Raw genomic sequence first — 17554 nt, forward strand, 5'->3', positions numbered from 1 at the left:
GTACATGGGATATATAGTATACAGAAACGTCTACGAAAGCAGTTCGGCAGGGCTGTGCTTGACCAGCTCCCACTCGACACGCAGGAGGACCCATACGGTACGACGTACAATTTCCAGCGCCTCCAACAACAATAGGCCACGCTGCCATTCCACGAGGTACTGCCAGTGCGAGCTGAGTTTGAGCGACCACGTGAAGCGGAGGAATAGGTTGACGACTAAGAACACCCAGTACACGCTACCGGGCAATGGAAGATGCTTTTCTGGCGCACGCAGCATGCTGTTGCGTCGCGCATGTGTCGGCCTAGGCTCCGTCATTTCCAGCGCGGAACTGGCCTCCGTGTCCGACGTTGTGCGCCGGTGCAGAGGTGGGAGATGGGCTTGGGGCTGAGCCCAGATGGTCTGGATGGAAGGATACTGCAGGAGGTCCAGACCCCAGTCGTTCGTCACGTCCCACCAGAATGAAAAGAGGGTATTCACCAACACAGACATGTACCACAACGCGTCCACACCGATGTACGATGAGAACCACGTCGTCGTACTAGGCTGCCATACACGCAGCCAAATCACAGGCAGCGCTGACGCGTACTTCAGTGCATTGTACAGAGGCCGCTTGGGCCGGCCAATCGCACGATTCGACGAGCCGTACTCGGACAGACACTGCCGAAGTCGAATTACATAGGGAATACTGATCAGCAATGGCACGGCCCACTGCATCTCAGCCTGTACCAGCACCTGATCGTCGACGGCTTGGCCACGAATAAAGTATACGACCACCACGATCGAGAGCCAGACATCGCCCATGACCTTGGCAAACGATGTGAGCATATCGGCGGCAATCACGTCGGAAAACTGGATAGTCTGGCGCAGGGACGGCGTGAGAAGTCGGAAGAGTGTCCTGTAGGTAAGCCAAGGGCGCTATACGTACCGATTCCACGCTCGCAAGAGCGGTCGGAAGGGGCCAGGGACGAGCCACATGGCAAGCAAGCCCACAATAGTAGTGACTTCCCATGTCTGCGAGGCCATCGTGCGTGCACCTGTCGTTGGATCCAAGTGCCAGCGGTACATGAGCCAACAGAACGTTGCCCAGACTACATGGCACAGCGCCAGGAGGAACAGTGGGCCTGCGCCGCTGTCTTCCGCCGACCGCGAAGGTGGCCCTAGGTCCGAGCTTACAGGCAAGTATACCGACCCACGGCTGGTCCACAAGTTCATGCCCCATCGCTGGAGGATGTGCAAGTCGACGCCAAAGCCCAAAATACACAGCGCCGTCATTAACACAACACGAAAGATGGGCGGGAGAAAATGGACAAACGGCGCATCGTAGGTGCTATTCGCTTCGAGCTCCGAATCAAGGGCATGCGCTAGGCCTCCTAATACACACAGTACGCCTGCCCAGCGGAAAATGCGCAACGCCATCGCGCTCCGCCGGCAAGGTCAATCACGTCGTCGTAGGCGGGGGACAAGTGGAGGCACCGCGTGAGCCTCGGCAAGCTACCTTGCGAGGCCAGCCAGCATGATCGTTCCACGGCACTCTCTACCAATAAACACACACACACATACACTACCGGTGCGGAAACGCATGAATTTTTGTCCTGAGTATGCAACTAAAGGACCGTTAAGTACATCACGACGGCCCATCGAGTTGCCGATGGGGAAGCGTCTACTGGATCCTTCCATTTTATGCCACCCAAGCAAGGAATACAAGCATGACGACAGCTTAAGCGTCGCGGACCTTGACGGTACCACGGTGGAGACCAGTGCGGCGGGCAGCAATGAGACCCACCTTCTGACCGGGCACGGAGCCACGCTTGACGGTCGACGAGTGACCAATGTGCTGGTGGTTACCACCACCGTGCGGGTGGTCGACGGGGTTCATAGCCACACCACGAGTGCGAGGCCAGCTGTTGCGCTTGACGCGGTACTTGTGGTAGGCACGACCGGCCTTGAGCATCGGCTTGTCAATACGACCACCACCGGCAACAATACCGACGGTAGCACGAGCATCGCTCGACACGGTCTTCTTGGCACCCGACGGAAGACGGATACGCGAGGTCACACCGTCAGCATCGTGGCCAATAACAGTGGCGTAGTTACCCGAGGTACGGGCGAGCGCACCACGGTCACCGACCTTCTCCTCGACGTTGCACACAATGGTACCCTCAGGCAGCGAAGCGAGCGGCAGAACGTTACCAACGTTGAGCACGGCCTTCTTACCGCAGTACACAAACTGACCAGTGTGCATACCCTCAGCAGCAATGAACGTCTCGGTGCGCAGCTTGTAGCGGTAAGGGTCACGGAAAGTAACGCGGGCGAGAGGAGCACCACTGTCATGTCAGCGTCATTCACACAATCAGTACATACCGGCCAGCGTCGTGGATGATCTCCTTCACGAGACCACGGATGTAACCGTTGCGCTCAGCAAAGTCGTACGGGCGCAGCTTAGCCGGGGCCTTGTTCAGCCGCGTGTGGGCGGTGAAAATGCCACCGCTCTTACGTTGAGCACGAATCACTAGAGGATGTTAGTACGTCCGTCCTACTCGATGCTTCGCCTTCGCTTGTCATCGATACATACCGCGTCCCATTGTCTTGACTCGAAGTGGTGGAGAGCAAGCCAGGCAGGCGGTTTGCCTCTTCTCGTACGCGCGCACCGAAACTGGGCTCAACACACGTGATTTCATGTAGTTTTACATTCGGCCGAACACATCGTCTGATCGCGTGGAGGGAACCTGAGGGCCTGGAGAGCAGCCGTGGCTGACAAACGCGCAAGCGCTGCGCGTCGTGTGTCGCGCACGGCAATCCAGGTACGTACATGCTCGGAGGAGGCCAGTATGGAGGAGGCCCACGATATCGAAGCCCGGATGAACCACCTATCACATTACTATCAGCATTTTCCGACAGTACATGAAGGACTCGTTAAATTCTGCAATGCTGAGCTTCGCTATCTAGGTCTTCCGTCGGCGTCCTGCCTCCCTCGTGTGGACAGACGAGCTAACCGCCTACAGAGGATTTTATAGTATCTCAGTATCTACAATGACAGGTGCATTGTCCCCTTCTTCCCATTCGTCTGCCTCGATTTCCTCGTCAACAGACTGATCCAGCGTCCATCCAAAGCGGGTCCGAGCTGTTGTGCTAAGCGCCCGCCACGCTTGGACAAGACGTTCATGGGTGGACGACGGGGTAGCTGGAGGATGAGAGACAGCCCATGCACCGAGACTTCGCGCAATGTTCGCACGTAGTTGAGCCAAATCGCGGAGAACGCGGGCTTCGGACGTGGCTAATTCTTCCGTCCAGATCGAAGACGGAAGTGCTTCGAACTGTGTCGTAAGGGTATGCATCCAAGCGATATGGGCTTCTAAGGCTGGCGCGGAAGGGGATGGCATGGTCGTGGTATGGTCCCATTCACACGGATGCATACTGTGTGGTCCAGGCGCACCAAGCATAGAGGCAGAACAAGCGAACAGGGTCAGAAGAGAAAGCCAATGCTCGAGCGCAGCTGCATTGTTAGCGTAGAGGAACAGGATGAAGCATAGCTCGACCTCGCAAAGGAGAGGGGTATAGGTAGGAGATATACCTGGCTCGGCAGCACGATGCAGGACGTCTTGCAATAGCCAGGATTTGTCCATACTCCATGTCGTTCGCTCCACGCCTTGCGCGGAAGGCGGCCAGCTACGTGCGAGGACGAAGGGTGTGCAATGAAGAGAATGTGTAATGGTAGATGCCTGATCCAAGAGGGTGGATTCTTTAGAGGCATGGCGTAGTGGTACAGAGCTCTCTTGTATGGTGACAGGTGTGAAGGAATCACACGTAGCGTCTGACGACTGTAGACCAAATATACGTTGGAGAATGGCTGGATGTTGGGCTAAGTGCTTTGTGAGAGTAGTCCATGAGTCTCGAGCGGTCATAGGATAGGCAGCAAGCTGTTTATCCATGGCTTGCAGATGCTCGCGCCCCACAATGATCTCAGCCTGCGGCGTGGTGCCTGGTAAAAGAGTCCATGCATCTGACGAGGCATTGTACGTCCGTGCTAAGACCTGATTCTCATGTATATAGACGAATAGAATAGAGCGAATGCCTTCCGCGGCCATGGGCTCCATGTGATCGTCGTCTGCCTTTGCTGCAGCCTGCCACGCTAATGCATGCAAGCCAGGGGGGATCATTTTAAAGCCTTGAAACGAGGTATCGATACGGAAGGCATGCGCATCCAATGTGAGATACGAGCCTCGCGGAAGACCTGTCAACAGAAGAAAGCCATACTTGTCATAGAGCTCTTGGACATGCGACGATGATGCGCCAGTCATAGAGCGAGCGTCGTAGAGGCAGTGTGGAGGCAGACGAAGCGGTAGGGCCAAGGCAAAATTGGGTGGGTAGCTCTAGTCTATTTCGTTATGGGGTCGAGTGTCAATTCCGCAATCACACGTCGGTTCTTCCATAAGGGCTCGGAACGCATACGAGCAATGTTGCCCCCGCCTTCCGATGAGGGTGCACATAGATCCGCTTGAAGCTGATCAACCATGGCCAACCGACGTTCTTCTTCCAAGCTACCTGGGATGACACGCGCTGTGCCCTTCTTCGATACCACCACGACACGCACCACATGACCACGTTCCAGATCACGACGTGCCTTGGCGACCTTGTGAGACAGATCATTGCCCGTGACATTCCATGTTAGCTGGAACATTTTGGGGGCCGAGGGTGCGGCTGTTTTTTTCTTCTCGCGTTCGCGCTTGTATGATTCGCGCTTGCTGACCAAGCGGCAGATAGGAAGCTCATTCATCGACCATTCCTGGCGCTTCTCCACGGATTTAGGGCCCTCGGTGACTTGAAGAAGCATAAACTCTTTCCGATCGATCTTCGCTAGGATATCCAAAGGTTTGAAGGGACCTTGCAGTTGACCGCTTTGTGGGTCAACAAGCCGGATCAATGGCGCGCGAATGTCTTCGTCACGCCTCTGGTTCTGTGTGGCCTCCGCTAGGCGGCGGGCTGCTGAATGGAACGTCCGCTGTACGTCGCCAGGTAGCCCAATGGGCGATTTGCCGAGCGGCCGTATCATGGGGCCACGCAGTATCTGCCACAGCTTTGCGGAACGATTCATGTTGTAAGAGATCTAAAAAGTATAGTGCCTGGGGGTATGTGAGGTACTTAACGTAGCGCGGTGCCCGAAAGTAATTGAGATAATCAAGGTAACGAAGGAACGCAGGGTCGTCGAAATAGCCTTGCTGCGATAGTTGATGCAGGTAGAAGGGGTTGCTGAGCGCGGATAAAAATTCCAAGTCACGCGAGAAACGTTGCTGATTGGCAACCCGTACAGAATCGAGCGATGTAGGCACGTCTGGCCCCGTTGCCATGGATCGCCGTCGACCGTAATCGAAGAGGCGGGGTTCGCTCGCTGGCCAGCTCGCTACCTAGCTGGCAGTGGCGCGCGTAGGCCGCCTTCCTCCACAATGCATAATTCCACACCAACACACCGCGCCGTCTGGAGGCGTTCGTAGCCCGAACGACGTCCACATCCTTCGCCTGCACGGCTCTCAGTTGGGTAAGGACGCGATGCCAGGCGCTCCAGAGGGGGCGAACGACGTCGTGCACGCGCACGCGCGTGCCAATGCGTCGCTTCTGCACCTGGTCGTGCGCCATATCAATATTGTGACGTCCGCGATGCGGACTAGTCCACGCTGGTCCCAAGCGTCCAGCACGTCGCATCTCAGTTCAGCGACGACAAGCACTTCGGCGCTCAGCCTCACGCGCGCAGCGTATGTGCTAGCCAGTGCAGATGTATCCAAAGCATCGGCACCGATCGAGGAAAGTGGCAATGAGCCTGCCAGTGTCGGCCTGTTGGGCGGCTTTACGGTACTGCGTGCACAGTTGCGGATGGTCGACGATGTGTCACGAATTCCTCTTACGTCGTTGCTAAGCCACTTTATTAGCGTGATTCTAAGCGCACGAACCTCGGGCGCTGTAACGCAGGTCGCGTTAGAAGCACTCACATCGTTCTTGGAGCATGGCTTGTGTCGTACCTCGTCGCCCGACTTGGACCGTGCTGTCCAGGAAATGGCGCATGCGGCTAGTCACTGCCGTTTCGAGCCCTCAGAAGCGGGACGTGATGAGGTGGTGCTGCTCTCGATTCTCGATGTGATGTTTGCGCTCGTGTGTGGCCACGCCACGAACGACGACGGCTCACAAGGGACGCCTCTGGTCGATCTACTGGGTGATGAAGGCGTATGTGAGTTGATGGAGACATGTCTAAGCATGTGCTGCCAGACTCGTCTGAGTACGGCCTTGCGTCGGACGGCGGAGCAAAAAATGCTACGTATGATGCGTGTGATTTTTGCGCGTCTGGATACCATGCCTTTGGAGATTGATGAGGCGTACGCTGCCAGTGGCCAGCGTGCACAAGAGCCCGAGCTTGCAACACTCACGGCGGAGCCCGTGGGCGCGGATGCCGAGGACGATCGACGTCTACGTATGGCGATGCCCGACCCCAAGAGCCAGCAAATTCCTGCAGCCGGGAGTGTAGAGACGCCGGAAGAGCAAGAGAACAACGAAGAGGAGGAGGAGAAGACCGAGGCGGAGGCTGAGACAGCGCCGGTGGTCGAAGAGCCAGCCGAAATGCCGATGGCCCCAGCCGTTACAGCCACGCCGCCGACAACCAAAGAGACACCGCCGACGGCCGCACCACCGCGACCAATGGCTCACCGTCTCGGCTCGATGGACGAGACGCTGCCCACAATGGAGGCGACACAGCCGCCCTTTTCTTTGCCGGCTGTGCGTGAAGTGCTGCGTGTCGTGATCTCCCTGTTGGATCCCGGCAGTGTACGTCATACGATGACGATGCGTATTCTCGGCCTGTCACTCTTGAATGGCGTCCTGGATACACACTGTGCCTCATTGGCACGTTTTCCCACGCTGCGAGCGCTCTTGGAAGACTCGGCATGCCGCTACCTCTTCCAATTGGCCAATGCCGAACAGCCTGGCATTGTGGCCGGCAGTTTGCGTGTGATTACGCTCCTCTTCGATCGTCTGCACACACATCTGAAACGGCAACAAGAACTCTGGCTCCAGTTCCTCCTGCAGCAACTGCGTCCCAGCCTGCCGTGGGCCGATGCGCCATGGTCGGACGATCCGACTCGCGCGGCGCCGCCGCCGCCCTTGACATCCTTCCACTCGGCGGCGACAGGGGAAATGCGCGAACTGTTTATTGAGGCGCTCAGCAGCCATCTAAGCAGTATGGAGGGCGAGGCGGATGTGTTTGTCTCGCTTTGGCGCAACTATGATTGCGACTTGGACTGCTCGGATGTCTACGATGAGCTTACTCGGTTCTTGGCGCGTGCGATCTTCGCGCAGCCTGCCGCGGGCGTACATGCGGCGCCACGCACGACCATGTCAGGCATGCAGCTTGTAGCCCTGGACGCGGTCCTGTGCTTTGTCGCACGTATGACAGCGCGGTGGCAGGCACAGCCCTCGATCACAACCACCCCGGATGTGGAAGCCATGCGTACACAGCGCCAACGGAAACGACTCTTGGCCGATGGCGCTGCAGCCTTCAACCACAAGCCCAAAGACGGCATTGCGTTTTTGGAGCGCGAGCATGTTTTAGCGGCCAGGGAGCCGGAGCGTGCAAAGACGCTGGCGCGCTTCCTTAAAGACTCGGCGTTGGTCGATAAGCGTTTGCTGGGTGATTACTTGTCGCGCGCCGAAAATCGAGCTGTCCTTACAGCCTTCCTCGATTTGTTCGACTTTTCCGAATGCGACGTGGCGGAAGCGATGCGAGCGCTTTGTGAGGCGTTCCGTCTCCCTGGCGAGGCGCAACAAATTGCACGGATCACCGAGACGTTTGCGCACAAATACTTTATGACCAAACCTGCGGGTATTCGCAGTGAAGATGCCGTGTACGTGCTAGCGTACAGCATTATTATGCTCAATACCGACCTGCACAACCCCCAAGTGACGCGGCGTATGACAATTGCAGACTACCAACGCAACTTGCGTGGCGTGAACGATGGCCAGGACTTTGACCCCGAGTACCTCGCCGGGATTTACGATGGGATCCGCCGTCGTGAGATTGTCATGCCGGAAGAGCATGCAGGGCAGCTTGGGTTTGACTATACATGGAAAGAGCTGCTCCGTCGCGCTCGGGCAGGCAATCAGCTGGTCGCCACCACAGGCGCAGCGTGGGATCGTGATTTGTTCCGCCACAGCTGGCAACCGTTTGTCGCGAGCATTGTGCACGCCTTCTCGCTCCTCCAGGACGAGCATGTGCTCCAGCGTGTGATTGCCGGGTACCGTCAGTGTGCCGTCCTCGCGCTGGCGTTCGAGGTACCTGCCGTGCTTGATTTCCTGGTCGAGCACCTCGCCAAGTACACTGGTCTCTTGGACGAGGCCCTTGCACGTGATCGTACGCCGCTGACGACGGTACGACACGACCAGATGGAGATCACAGTGTCTTCGCTGTCCACGTCGTTCGGCCAGCAGTTTAAACAGCAGCTAGCGGCCGTCGTCGTGTTCACGATGGCGCATAGCCATGGCGAGGCGCTGCGTACGTGCTGGCCCCAGCTGCTTACGTGCGTGGAGAGTTTGCTGTGCTATGGCCTCTTGCCCTCGTCCACAGCGTCCATGCAGGCGTATGGCGCTCGTGTCCCGATTCCCCTCGAAGGCAAGAGTGCAGGTATGGGAAGCGCCACTGCCGCAGGCGCGGCACAGAGCAGTGGTGGCGGACTTTTCTCGACCTTGTCCAGCTACTTTTTGTCGCCGTCCGGTACGGCCTCGGACGTGCGGGACGTGTCGTCAAACGATCGCGAGAGCACGCTATGCACCTTGGATTGCCTTGCGTCGTGTCAGCTGGAGAACTGGACGGCGCAGCGCAGTGCGATGGGTGAAGAGGCACTGCATGCCTACCTTGATGCCGTCCAGCACCGCCTAACAGAGGCCATGGAACGTGCGTCGCCTAGCTACTCTCCTACGCCGCTCTTTTGGCTGGACCAGTGGGTTGAGACTTTATGGAAGCAGCCGAGTTTGCTGGCGCGGTACGGGGACGAAGCTCTGAAAGCACATACCACGCGCATTGAAAGCGCTACGCGCCTACCTCCCCTGGAAGTCGAGCGTGCTGTGGCCGGCGCAATGCGTCTTGTGCATCTGCAAGCGCAACACGGCGCCTCGATGCAGGCAGCCCTGGAACAAGTGCTGCATGCGTTGCGCCGTGTACCCAGCGCCCTTCATCCCACCGTCGCTGCACCGTTCCTTGATGGCCTCGCCATGTTGGCCTCGACGTCAGCGTGGTCGATGGATGCGAACGATGAGGGGCGCACAATCCTGCACCTGCTCACGACACTAGCGCGTGTACGCCGAGCGGAGACGGCGCGGGCGGCACTGCAGCTGGCCATGCTATGGCTGCCGCATGCAACACCCGTGACGTTCGCTCCGCTCATGGAGTTGGTTCGCTCGATCATCTCCGAAGCCGATCGCGCGCTGTGGCTAGGCGAGGAAGGTGCGCCACGTCGCACGCTCACCGAGAAACGCGAGCGAAGTGACTGGATCGCCGCCGTGCATGCACATAGTGCACAAGCCCTCGCCGCCCTGGCTCAAACACGCGCTTTGATTCCAAGCTTGCAAGCAGCCTCGCCTGATCCGCCTGCATCATGGCCCGAGTATTGGCTGCCGCTCATTGCGGCATTGGCCCAGCCCTGTGTTAGTGTTCATCGCGCGACGCGGGCAGCGGCCGTTCAGTATTTGCCGAGTGTCGTGTTGGCGCCGGAGATGGCGACCGGCCCAGCCAAGATGAGTGTGCATTTGGATGCGATGTACGGCAACATTCTGCTACCGTTGCTGGAGAGTCTCTTGTCACCGGAAACGGCCAAAGCGGATGCCTCAGCCAATGCCCAAGCTGACGCAGCGACGCCTGGACCGCCTGGCACATCGCTTGCAGAAAGCCGATCGCTGGTGTGCCTGCTCATCTGCAAGGCCTGGGTCCGCGACGTGGGAGCGCTCATGGAAGGCGTCCCGAACGATCTGGACGCTGCACCTGCTACGCGCGTATTGCGTTTGTGGAAGAGCATCGTGACCACGACAGCAAAACTCCTGCACACTAACGCACTTCCGCACCAAGAAGCGCTGGACGAGCAGCTAAAAAACATGATTTTGGTCATGCATGCCTCGGGTCACCTCAAGGAAGGGCCGCCGGGCACGCTGCACCGGGCGTTGTGGGTCGAGACGTGGCGTACGCTCGATGCCGTTCGACCGCACTTGCGCCCCATGCTTGCAGAGAACGTGACGGTCCCCGCCGAGACGACCACCTGATGTTGGCGTACTATGCCTCATAGATACTGTATACAACCAAGAGCAAAATGTTGGAAACTATGTATTAGCATGACAGTTTCAGTCTCTAGCAGCAGCCACCCTGGCCTGGTGCTTGGACGCTCTGGCCCTGGCCGACCTTAAGCGAGGACTTTCCGGCACCGTTCGCAGCGTTGCCCTGCATCGCCGACGTGCCCATCTTGTCCTTGATCTGCTTGGCCATCGTCAAGAACGCCTGCTCGACGTTCGTCGCATCCTTCGCACTCGTCTCAAGGAAGGGAATGCCGAGCTCGTCAGCAAACTTCTTCGCCGTCTCAAAGTCAACCACCTTGCTGCTGGTCAGATCGGCCTTGTTGCCGACCAAGAGCTTGTTCACACCCTCGCAGGCGTAACGCTCAATCTCCTGGAGCCACTGCTTGACGTTGTTGAACGTCGCCTCGTCCGTGACATCGTACACGACAATAATGCCGTGAGCGCCGCGGTAGTACGACGAGGTGATGGTGCGGAAGCGCTCCTGACCGGCGGTATCCCAGATCTGCAGCTTCACAGTCTTGCCCTCAAGCTCAATGGTACGGATCTTGAAATCCACACCGATCGTCGAGATATACGACTCCGTGTAGGTATCGTCGGCGAAACGAAGCAGCAAGCACGACTTACCGACACCCGAGTCACCAATCAGTAAGAGCTTGAACAAGTAATCGTAGTCTGGCGACAATCCCGTCATCCTCGTAGACAAAAAGCGAGATCCACCAGGGCCGCCGCCACGGCGACAGCGCCCACGCGCTGCGTGGCCCCACCTGTATGTCGTGGAATTATGTGAAATACATCCTCCCTTGGGTGGAGGAAGTTGGTTGAGTCAGTCTTACGTATTCATACCTTGCCGATCCATCGGCGATATTACCCCGCTTAGCCCCGTGTCAGCAGCCCCGGTGTGTGTGCGCGGGGGAGTTGACCCGCAGCGAATCGAGTTTACTTCAGTTCCTTCTCTCCTTTCATTGCTGTCATGGTTAGCGAATCGTTTGTCCACGCATGTGCCGGCGGTGCCGGTGGTCTCGTCTCGATGACGCTGACCTACCCGCTTATGGGTATCTCTACTCGCGCGGCGGTCGACCGCTCGAAGAACCCTGGTGAGTCGCTCTTGAAGGCCGTCACGACGGTGATTGCGAAGGAAGGTGTGCGTGGCCTGTACGATGGTCTCAGCTCCTCGCTCATCGGTATTGGTGTTGCGAACTTTGTGTACTACTTCTTCTTCGAGGCAGCTCGTGACTTTATCGTGACCTCGAAGCGCTTGGCGCGCAGCACGTCTGGTAAGCTCGGTACCCTGACGACGCTCGAAAGCATTGTCGCAGGTCTGATCGCTGGTACGGCTACAGCGCTGATCAGCAACCCCATCTGGGTCGTCAACACGCGCCAAACTGTGCGTGTGACGCAAAAGGACGAAGACTCGACGATAGGCACCAAGAAGGTCGTCAAGCGCCTTTCCTTCCTTGAGACGCTTCGCAGCATTGTGGAGAAGGATGGCGTGAAGGCGCTGTGGAAGGGTATCGGCCCAGCGCTGGTACTGGTCACCAACCCGGTGCTGCAGTACACGGTGTTCGAGCAGATCAAGAACTGGGTGCTCAAGAGCCGTCTCGCGGCTCGTGGCGGTAAGGTGACCGACCAGCCGCTGCTGCGTGACATTGACTTCTTCTGGCTTGGCGCGCTGAGCAAGCTGATTGCGACCAGCATCACGTACCCTCAGATCGTGATCAAGTCGCGTCAGCAGGCGCTGTCCAACGACAATGCGTACAGCCAGAAGAAGGTCAACGTGTGGACGGCCATGACCGATGTCGTTCAGGAAGAAGGCTTCGGTGGTCTCTACCGCGGTATCTCGTCCAAGCTGCTGCAGTCGATCCTCACAGCGGCCATTCTTTTTGCTTCGAAGGAGCGCATCTACAACATTACCAAGGCTCTGCTGGTGCAGGCCTAAGAAAAGCGCGCATTGCATATGCGCATGGTCCTCGGCACATATGGAGGGCGAGTCATCTATAGCATGTCCTATATATGCCAAAAAAAATGCTAAAGATGCAGAGCTGATGAGGTTGTCGTAGCCAAATCGTGATCGTTGGAGTTGGTAGGCATGTTCGTAGGAGTGGGTGGCGGACGAGGCGTGGACCAGCGGCCGTCATGCCACATAGACGTGAGTTGGCCAGCCTCGACATGGCCCAGCCGGACCGTGGTTGTAGAGGCCCCGGCGGCCATCAACGCCGCTTGCACATCCTGCGCTAGCCAGACCAAGCGGCGCTCCATCGGCAAGAATCGCTCCGTACCCGATGGGATCGGACGGCTGGCAATGGCTGCCAGACTCAACGGCTCCAACTGGATCTGCGTAAGCAGGACCCATGCCGATGAGGGCTGAATGTGCCAAGACCGACGGCCATTTTGCAAGCACGGTGCAAGCGCCGTTTGCAGGACCGCTGGCTCGTCTCGCAACGAAGCGGGCAGCATCTCCAACACGAGCGCATTCGCCCGCGGCATGGCAGCTGTCGAAGCCGCAGGTTTGGGCGCGGTCGAGGGAGGTACAGACGCACGCGTAGGGGCCGTCAACACATAGTCGGTGAGTAAGACCGCAGGAAGACGAGTAGTACGTGTACGTCGCACACGTATATCGGCATCGCGGCCATTCGGAGGCGTAGGACCGATCCGCTGCAGACCTTCGGGCGTGCATTTTTCCACGTCCAGTTGGTAGGCAGTGGCCAACTGCTCGGCAAACGTAAGGAGCGCGCCATGGACACGCACAGGTTCACAACCACGGCGTAAACTGTACGAGGTGAGCATCGCCCGAAGTTGCGCAGCAGCGCGCGGCGACTGTACAAAATCATTCAGCACATCTTGCACGGCCTTGGCTCCGCGAGTATCTTCGCCCACATACTGTACCAGGGATGGCGCATAGGTCACAGAAGCTGAGGTGGCTTGTGTGAGCTTCGAGTCAAGACCTAGCGCGCTCGCGAAGCGGGCATTGCGCTGGGCTATTTTGCAGGCGGGCGTGCACGCCAGCGGCTCGGTCGCGGAGCGTTTGGAGTCCGTGCCCATCGAAGCGCCACACACTTCCATTTTTTCACGGTGGCCACAAGCACATCGTCGGTGAACGACGGCATGGCACGGCTCTGTCTCGTCACAGGGTGCAGGGGCATGACATGGCTTTTCGCAAGGATGACCACACACTTCACGCGGCCGTCCACACGGCTGGGTACACGGAGGACACTCGCCGGGGGCATGGCACGTGCCTGTGCACGTATGTTGGCCACAGGCCAGTGTCTGCTCGCACGGCACGCCACAGCGAGGACTTTGACGGCTGCATGGCACAGCAGAGAGAGTCGTGCGGCCACACACACATACCTTGTTGGTAAGGTACACACAAGGCGGGCATGGCACGTCCAACGGATGACATGCATGAGGCACTTTGGGGTGACCACAAGGCGGCGGTGGGCGGGCACATGGGTAGGAGCAGATGACTTGTGTGCCGCATGGCACAGGCGGCTCGAGGACCGTGCGGCCGCACGGGCACGCCACTTCCGTAAAGGAGGAACGAAGGCAAGGCGCACAGGGTCCACGGTGGCACGAGCGCTCGCAGTGGTGACGGCCACATGACAGCAATTTATTACAGGGCAACGGACAGGCATGGAACTGCATCGGATCCAACTCAGACGTGTCTGCCGGCAAGGCCTTCTTGCCTAGCGCTGCCATGTACGCCAAGGGGCAGCACCGCCGACCACATTGGTGCTTGCCACAGTGGCGCGAAGCTTTGCACACCACGTCGCATTCAAACGGTGTCGCTGCCTCATCACAAGGCACGTGCCGCTTGGAGGTGCCGCAGCGGCACACTTGCACCACTGGCTCGGTACAAGGGGGGCATGCGCCTAGATGGCATGTCGATGTGCAGGTATGGCCACATTGCAAGACCTTGCTGCATCGCGCACCGCATGTCGGGATCGGGGCACGGCAGTCAGCTCGGTCCGTCACACGCATACGACCACATGGACACGTCTTCACGTGGGCAGGGTCAAAGGGGCAGGGCGCCACACCTGTACGTACATGGCATGGCTTGGTACAGTGGTGAAAGCCACATGCAAAAGGCGCATCGCAGGGCTCCCCACACGACCACGCCGAAGCGAGACCGTAGGCCTCCGCTGACCTATTCCCGCACACCATAGCGCGTGTATGCCGTCCACAGTGGCACGGTGCTTCGGGCAACGAAATAGAGCATGGCTCACAAGCACCAGCATGACACGACTGCGTGCAAGTATGCAGACCACAAGCGAGTGGCTTGCCACAGACTTGTCCACACGACACAACCCCCTTGGTCGCCAGGGTATCTAGAGGCGCATCAAGCAACGAGGGGTCAAGCACATCACGAAGTTGTGAGCATCGCATGGATTTGTGCATGTCCTTGCCACAGAAGCAAGCGATCATCACAGTCGCTGCACAGGGCGGGCATGGGCCGGGATGACAGACTGTGGCTGCACAACCGTGCCATGTACATCCACGCCGGCATTGGCCGCCACACGAATGAGGGATGGAGTGAGGTTTGGGCTGCTTGACACGGCCACACCAGCATGTATACGTCCGTGGGATGGCCTCACGAACATGTTGGCAGCCAGGGCATCGCCAGTGTCCGCGTGCATTCCGGATCTCAGGGTCTTCGTGCATACGATTCTTTTCCTCCATCTGGGCAACACTCTTTTCAGCCCACGTACGTACACAGGACAAATGCAATACAGCATGACATCGACTGCACGACCATACAGGCTGCTTGCGCATCACCGTATTGTAGCAAATAATACAATCGTACTCATCGTTGGACAGCTCGGATATAAGGCGCGTGCGTAGGTCCGAGTAGTCGGGTATCGTGGTAGTTGTGAGAGCATGCGACGATACACTCGTCTGAGACACAGTGGGATCCGACAGTTTTGCGCCGAATCCGCGACCTTTTGTAGCTCGGCGACTTTTGGGGGGCACGCTCGTCTTGTTGACATGCGGCGACGATGCCGTGGCTGCCTGGGTAGGTTTATCGTGTTTGTCAGACTTAGCAGGCTGCTTTTTTGTCTTTTTCTTGTTGGTAGTGCTTGGTCCCTTGGCTGGCGTCGCATTCTCTGGTGTCGCTTTGGTCTGGGACGACGAAGGGACAAAGACAGGCGCTGTTGCGGAGATGGACGAGGTGGGGGCTGCGTCGTTCCGTTTGGGAGCCTGACCACGTCGTCGTGGCCTCCGTCGTCGTTCCTCCCGTGATGGGCCGTTGGACGACGAGGGGGCCGCCGCCACTGCAGATGTGTCCATGGTCGACGTCATAGGACGAAGAACGACATGCACACGACATGCGCACGAGAGAAAAAAAGGGCCTTAATTTCTTACGTCAGACAACCGTGCGTGTCTTCTCATCAACGCCCACGTCTCTGGATGACTTCTAGGCACGGCCTGGCATGACGAACCCGGTACGACTGGTTCGCCTAGCCCCGGCGGCCTTTCAGCCGCCTTCTTCGATGGTGATGATGCACCGACCCCCTCTTGCGCAGTACCGCTGCACGTACTTCAACTTAAATATGTACCCATTACGCTCGCCTCCCACCCCTACGTCGTCTACGACACGCATGCCCCCTATGCTAGGTCCGACATGGCTCCCATACCCCCCGACATCGTCTACTCATGAGCCACGGCATCTACGTCGCTATGCTGCGTACATGAATCCGTCGACGGTGCACACGCCGCAATGTCATGTTGCCGTCATGATCGGCAAGAAGCGTGTGCATAAGCATGCTGTCGTGCGCAATCGATGTCGTACGCGTCTGCTAGCTGCGCTGCAAGCGCTTTTGCAAGAGGACCGTCTCCCTGCGCTGCCCATTCATTCAGGTACGTCTTCTCCCTCCACGAGGAGGACTCTAACGCCCTGCCCAGACGTGGCTTACGTACTCGTAGGCACCGCATCTATTTATTATGCACCCTGGACCGATCTGCAACGGCATCTGCGTCGCGCGCTCAACGCGGTGTCTACCACTCTCTCTTCACGCGCTCGATCGTAGGTTCTTCCGCGTTTGCAAGGGCCTCGGTTGTTGATTGGTTCCGGATTACGAGAAGACCGTTTTCGATTGGTGTCACGTGCGAACTCCCGCCCTGATGCCTTCCCAAGCCATCCCATGCCGCGTTCGCGCGCGTCGCATTTCTATTTTGTACGTTTCATAGTCGCACCATGTCGCAACCTGCCTCTTCGAGTGCCTCGGCACCGCCGCCAGAAAAGGCGCATGCTGACAATGTCTCTAAGGATGATGCAGGACTTCCGCAGCCGGCTGTGCAGCAGCGTGCGGCGAACAAGCGCATGCTGCATCCATCGGTGATCATTGCTATTTGGATCGCTTTCAGCAGCGGTGTCATTGTATACAACAAGTATGTGGAAGCGTACACACGTCGCTAACGTCAGATACCTTCTGGTGAATCTCAATTTCCCGTACCCTGTGTTCCTGACTACCTTCCATATGGCCTTTGCCGCGGTCGGCACGCGTTTGCTGGCGCGCTACACTACGATGCTCAAGGGTCTGTCGAATGTTGAGATGACGATGGAGCGGTGGTACCGCAACATTTTGCCTATTGGTGCCCTGTTCTCTGCGAGTCTGATTCTTAGCAACATTGCATACCTGCACCTGAGTGTGCCGTTCATCCAGATGCTCAAGGCGTTCACGCCGGTCGCCGTGCTCATCATTTCGTTCTCGTTTGGTCTGAAGCAGATGTCGACGACGCTCACCGCGATTGTCATGATGATTTCGTTCGGTGTGGCGATGGCCTCGTATGGTGAGCTGGAGTTCAACATGACAGGCTTTGTATACCAGGTGCTGGCCATTGCGTTCGAGAGTACGCGTCTTGTGATGGTGCAAGTGCTTCTGCAAGGCCTGAAAATGGACCCGCTTGTGAGTCTGTACTACTTCTCGCCCGTGTGCGCGGCCTTCAACATGGTGGTGCTGCCGTTCAGCGAGGGTCTGGCGCCTTTCCGTGCGCTTGCGAGTCTTGGTCCGTTGGTTCTGCTGAGCAATGCCGGCGTGGCCTTTGGTCTGAATATCGCGTCCGTGTTCCTCATCGGCGCCGCGTCCTCCCTCACACTTACCTTGGCCGGTGTGCTGAAGGACATTCTCCTCATTCTTGGCTCCATGTGGCTGCTGGGCAGCACCGTTACGGGTCTCCAGTTTGTCGGGTATGGTATTGCGCTCGGTGGTCTTGTGCTCTTCAAGACGCACAAGGGCTAAGA

The 17554-nt window shown here is 58.0% G+C and overlaps 11 protein-coding genes across 11 annotated transcripts; 4 read left to right on the top strand and 7 right to left on the bottom strand.

The window, feature by feature from the left end:
* Positions 1 to 30: 30 nt before the first annotated feature.
* Malapachy_3171 (exs-domain-containing protein) lies at positions 31 to 1416 on the bottom strand (the record flags this gene model as incomplete). Its single annotated transcript, XM_018137649.1, has 2 exons — positions 31 to 895; positions 926 to 1416. 2 exons carry the CDS (start codon positions 1414 to 1416, stop codon positions 31 to 33), a joined length of 1356 nt encoding a protein of 451 aa, XP_017993934.1.
* Positions 1417 to 1717: 301 nt separating this feature from the next.
* Positions 1718 to 2582, bottom strand: Malapachy_3141 (60s ribosomal protein l2; the record flags this gene model as incomplete). Its single annotated transcript, XM_018137619.1, has 3 exons — positions 1718 to 2324; positions 2362 to 2509; positions 2573 to 2582. The coding sequence occupies 3 exons, from the start codon at positions 2580 to 2582 to the stop codon at positions 1718 to 1720; spliced, it is 765 nt and encodes a 254-aa protein (XP_017993890.1).
* Positions 2583 to 3008: 426 nt separating this feature from the next.
* Malapachy_3173 (hypothetical protein) lies at positions 3009 to 4298 on the bottom strand (the record flags this gene model as incomplete). The annotated part of the gene is made up of 1 exon (XM_018137651.1): positions 3009 to 4298. The coding sequence occupies one exon, from the start codon at positions 4296 to 4298 to the stop codon at positions 3009 to 3011; it is 1290 nt and encodes a 429-aa protein (XP_017993936.1).
* A 77-nt stretch (positions 4299 to 4375) lies between these two features.
* On the bottom strand, positions 4376 to 5092 carry Malapachy_3166 (translation initiation factor if3; the record flags this gene model as incomplete). Its single annotated transcript, XM_018137644.1, has 1 exon — positions 4376 to 5092. The coding sequence occupies one exon, from the start codon at positions 5090 to 5092 to the stop codon at positions 4376 to 4378; it is 717 nt and encodes a 238-aa protein (XP_017993976.1).
* Positions 5093 to 5544: 452 nt separating this feature from the next.
* Positions 5545 to 10287, top strand: Malapachy_3151 (sec7 domain-containing protein; the record flags this gene model as incomplete). The annotated part of the gene is made up of 1 exon (XM_018137629.1): positions 5545 to 10287. The coding sequence occupies one exon, from the start codon at positions 5545 to 5547 to the stop codon at positions 10285 to 10287; it is 4743 nt and encodes a 1580-aa protein (XP_017993835.1).
* An 85-nt stretch (positions 10288 to 10372) lies between these two features.
* On the bottom strand, positions 10373 to 11008 carry Malapachy_3142 (gtp-binding protein ypt1; the record flags this gene model as incomplete). The annotated part of the gene is made up of 1 exon (XM_018137620.1): positions 10373 to 11008. One exon carries the CDS (start codon positions 11006 to 11008, stop codon positions 10373 to 10375), a length of 636 nt encoding a protein of 211 aa, XP_017993893.1.
* A 279-nt stretch (positions 11009 to 11287) lies between these two features.
* Malapachy_3129 (mitochondrial carrier) lies at positions 11288 to 12253 on the top strand (the record flags this gene model as incomplete). Its single annotated transcript, XM_018137607.1, has 1 exon — positions 11288 to 12253. One exon carries the CDS (start codon positions 11288 to 11290, stop codon positions 12251 to 12253), a length of 966 nt encoding a protein of 321 aa, XP_017994206.1.
* Positions 12254 to 12342: 89 nt separating this feature from the next.
* Positions 12343 to 13377, bottom strand: Malapachy_3175 (hypothetical protein; the record flags this gene model as incomplete). Its single annotated transcript, XM_018137653.1, has 1 exon — positions 12343 to 13377. One exon carries the CDS (start codon positions 13375 to 13377, stop codon positions 12343 to 12345), a length of 1035 nt encoding a protein of 344 aa, XP_017993938.1.
* Positions 13378 to 14735: 1358 nt separating this feature from the next.
* Malapachy_3176 (shuttle craft protein) lies at positions 14736 to 15600 on the bottom strand (the record flags this gene model as incomplete). The annotated part of the gene is made up of 2 exons (XM_018137654.1): positions 14736 to 14856; positions 14888 to 15600. 2 exons carry the CDS (start codon positions 15598 to 15600, stop codon positions 14736 to 14738), a joined length of 834 nt encoding a protein of 277 aa, XP_017993939.1.
* Positions 15601 to 15743: 143 nt separating this feature from the next.
* On the top strand, positions 15744 to 16340 carry Malapachy_3163 (hypothetical protein; the record flags this gene model as incomplete). Its single annotated transcript, XM_018137641.1, has 2 exons — positions 15744 to 16170; positions 16237 to 16340. 2 exons carry the CDS (start codon positions 15744 to 15746, stop codon positions 16338 to 16340), a joined length of 531 nt encoding a protein of 176 aa, XP_017993979.1.
* A 167-nt stretch (positions 16341 to 16507) lies between these two features.
* On the top strand, positions 16508 to 17552 carry Malapachy_3131 (tpt-domain-containing protein; the record flags this gene model as incomplete). Its single annotated transcript, XM_018137609.1, has 2 exons — positions 16508 to 16701; positions 16736 to 17552. 2 exons carry the CDS (start codon positions 16508 to 16510, stop codon positions 17550 to 17552), a joined length of 1011 nt encoding a protein of 336 aa, XP_017994175.1.
* Between the last annotated feature and the right edge of the window lie 2 nt (positions 17553 to 17554).

This window comes from Malassezia pachydermatis (genome assembly GCF_001278385.1).
Source record: "Malassezia pachydermatis strain CBS 1879 chromosome Unknown scaffold1, whole genome shotgun sequence".
NCBI lineage: Eukaryota > Fungi > Basidiomycota > Malasseziomycetes > Malasseziales > Malasseziaceae > Malassezia > Malassezia pachydermatis.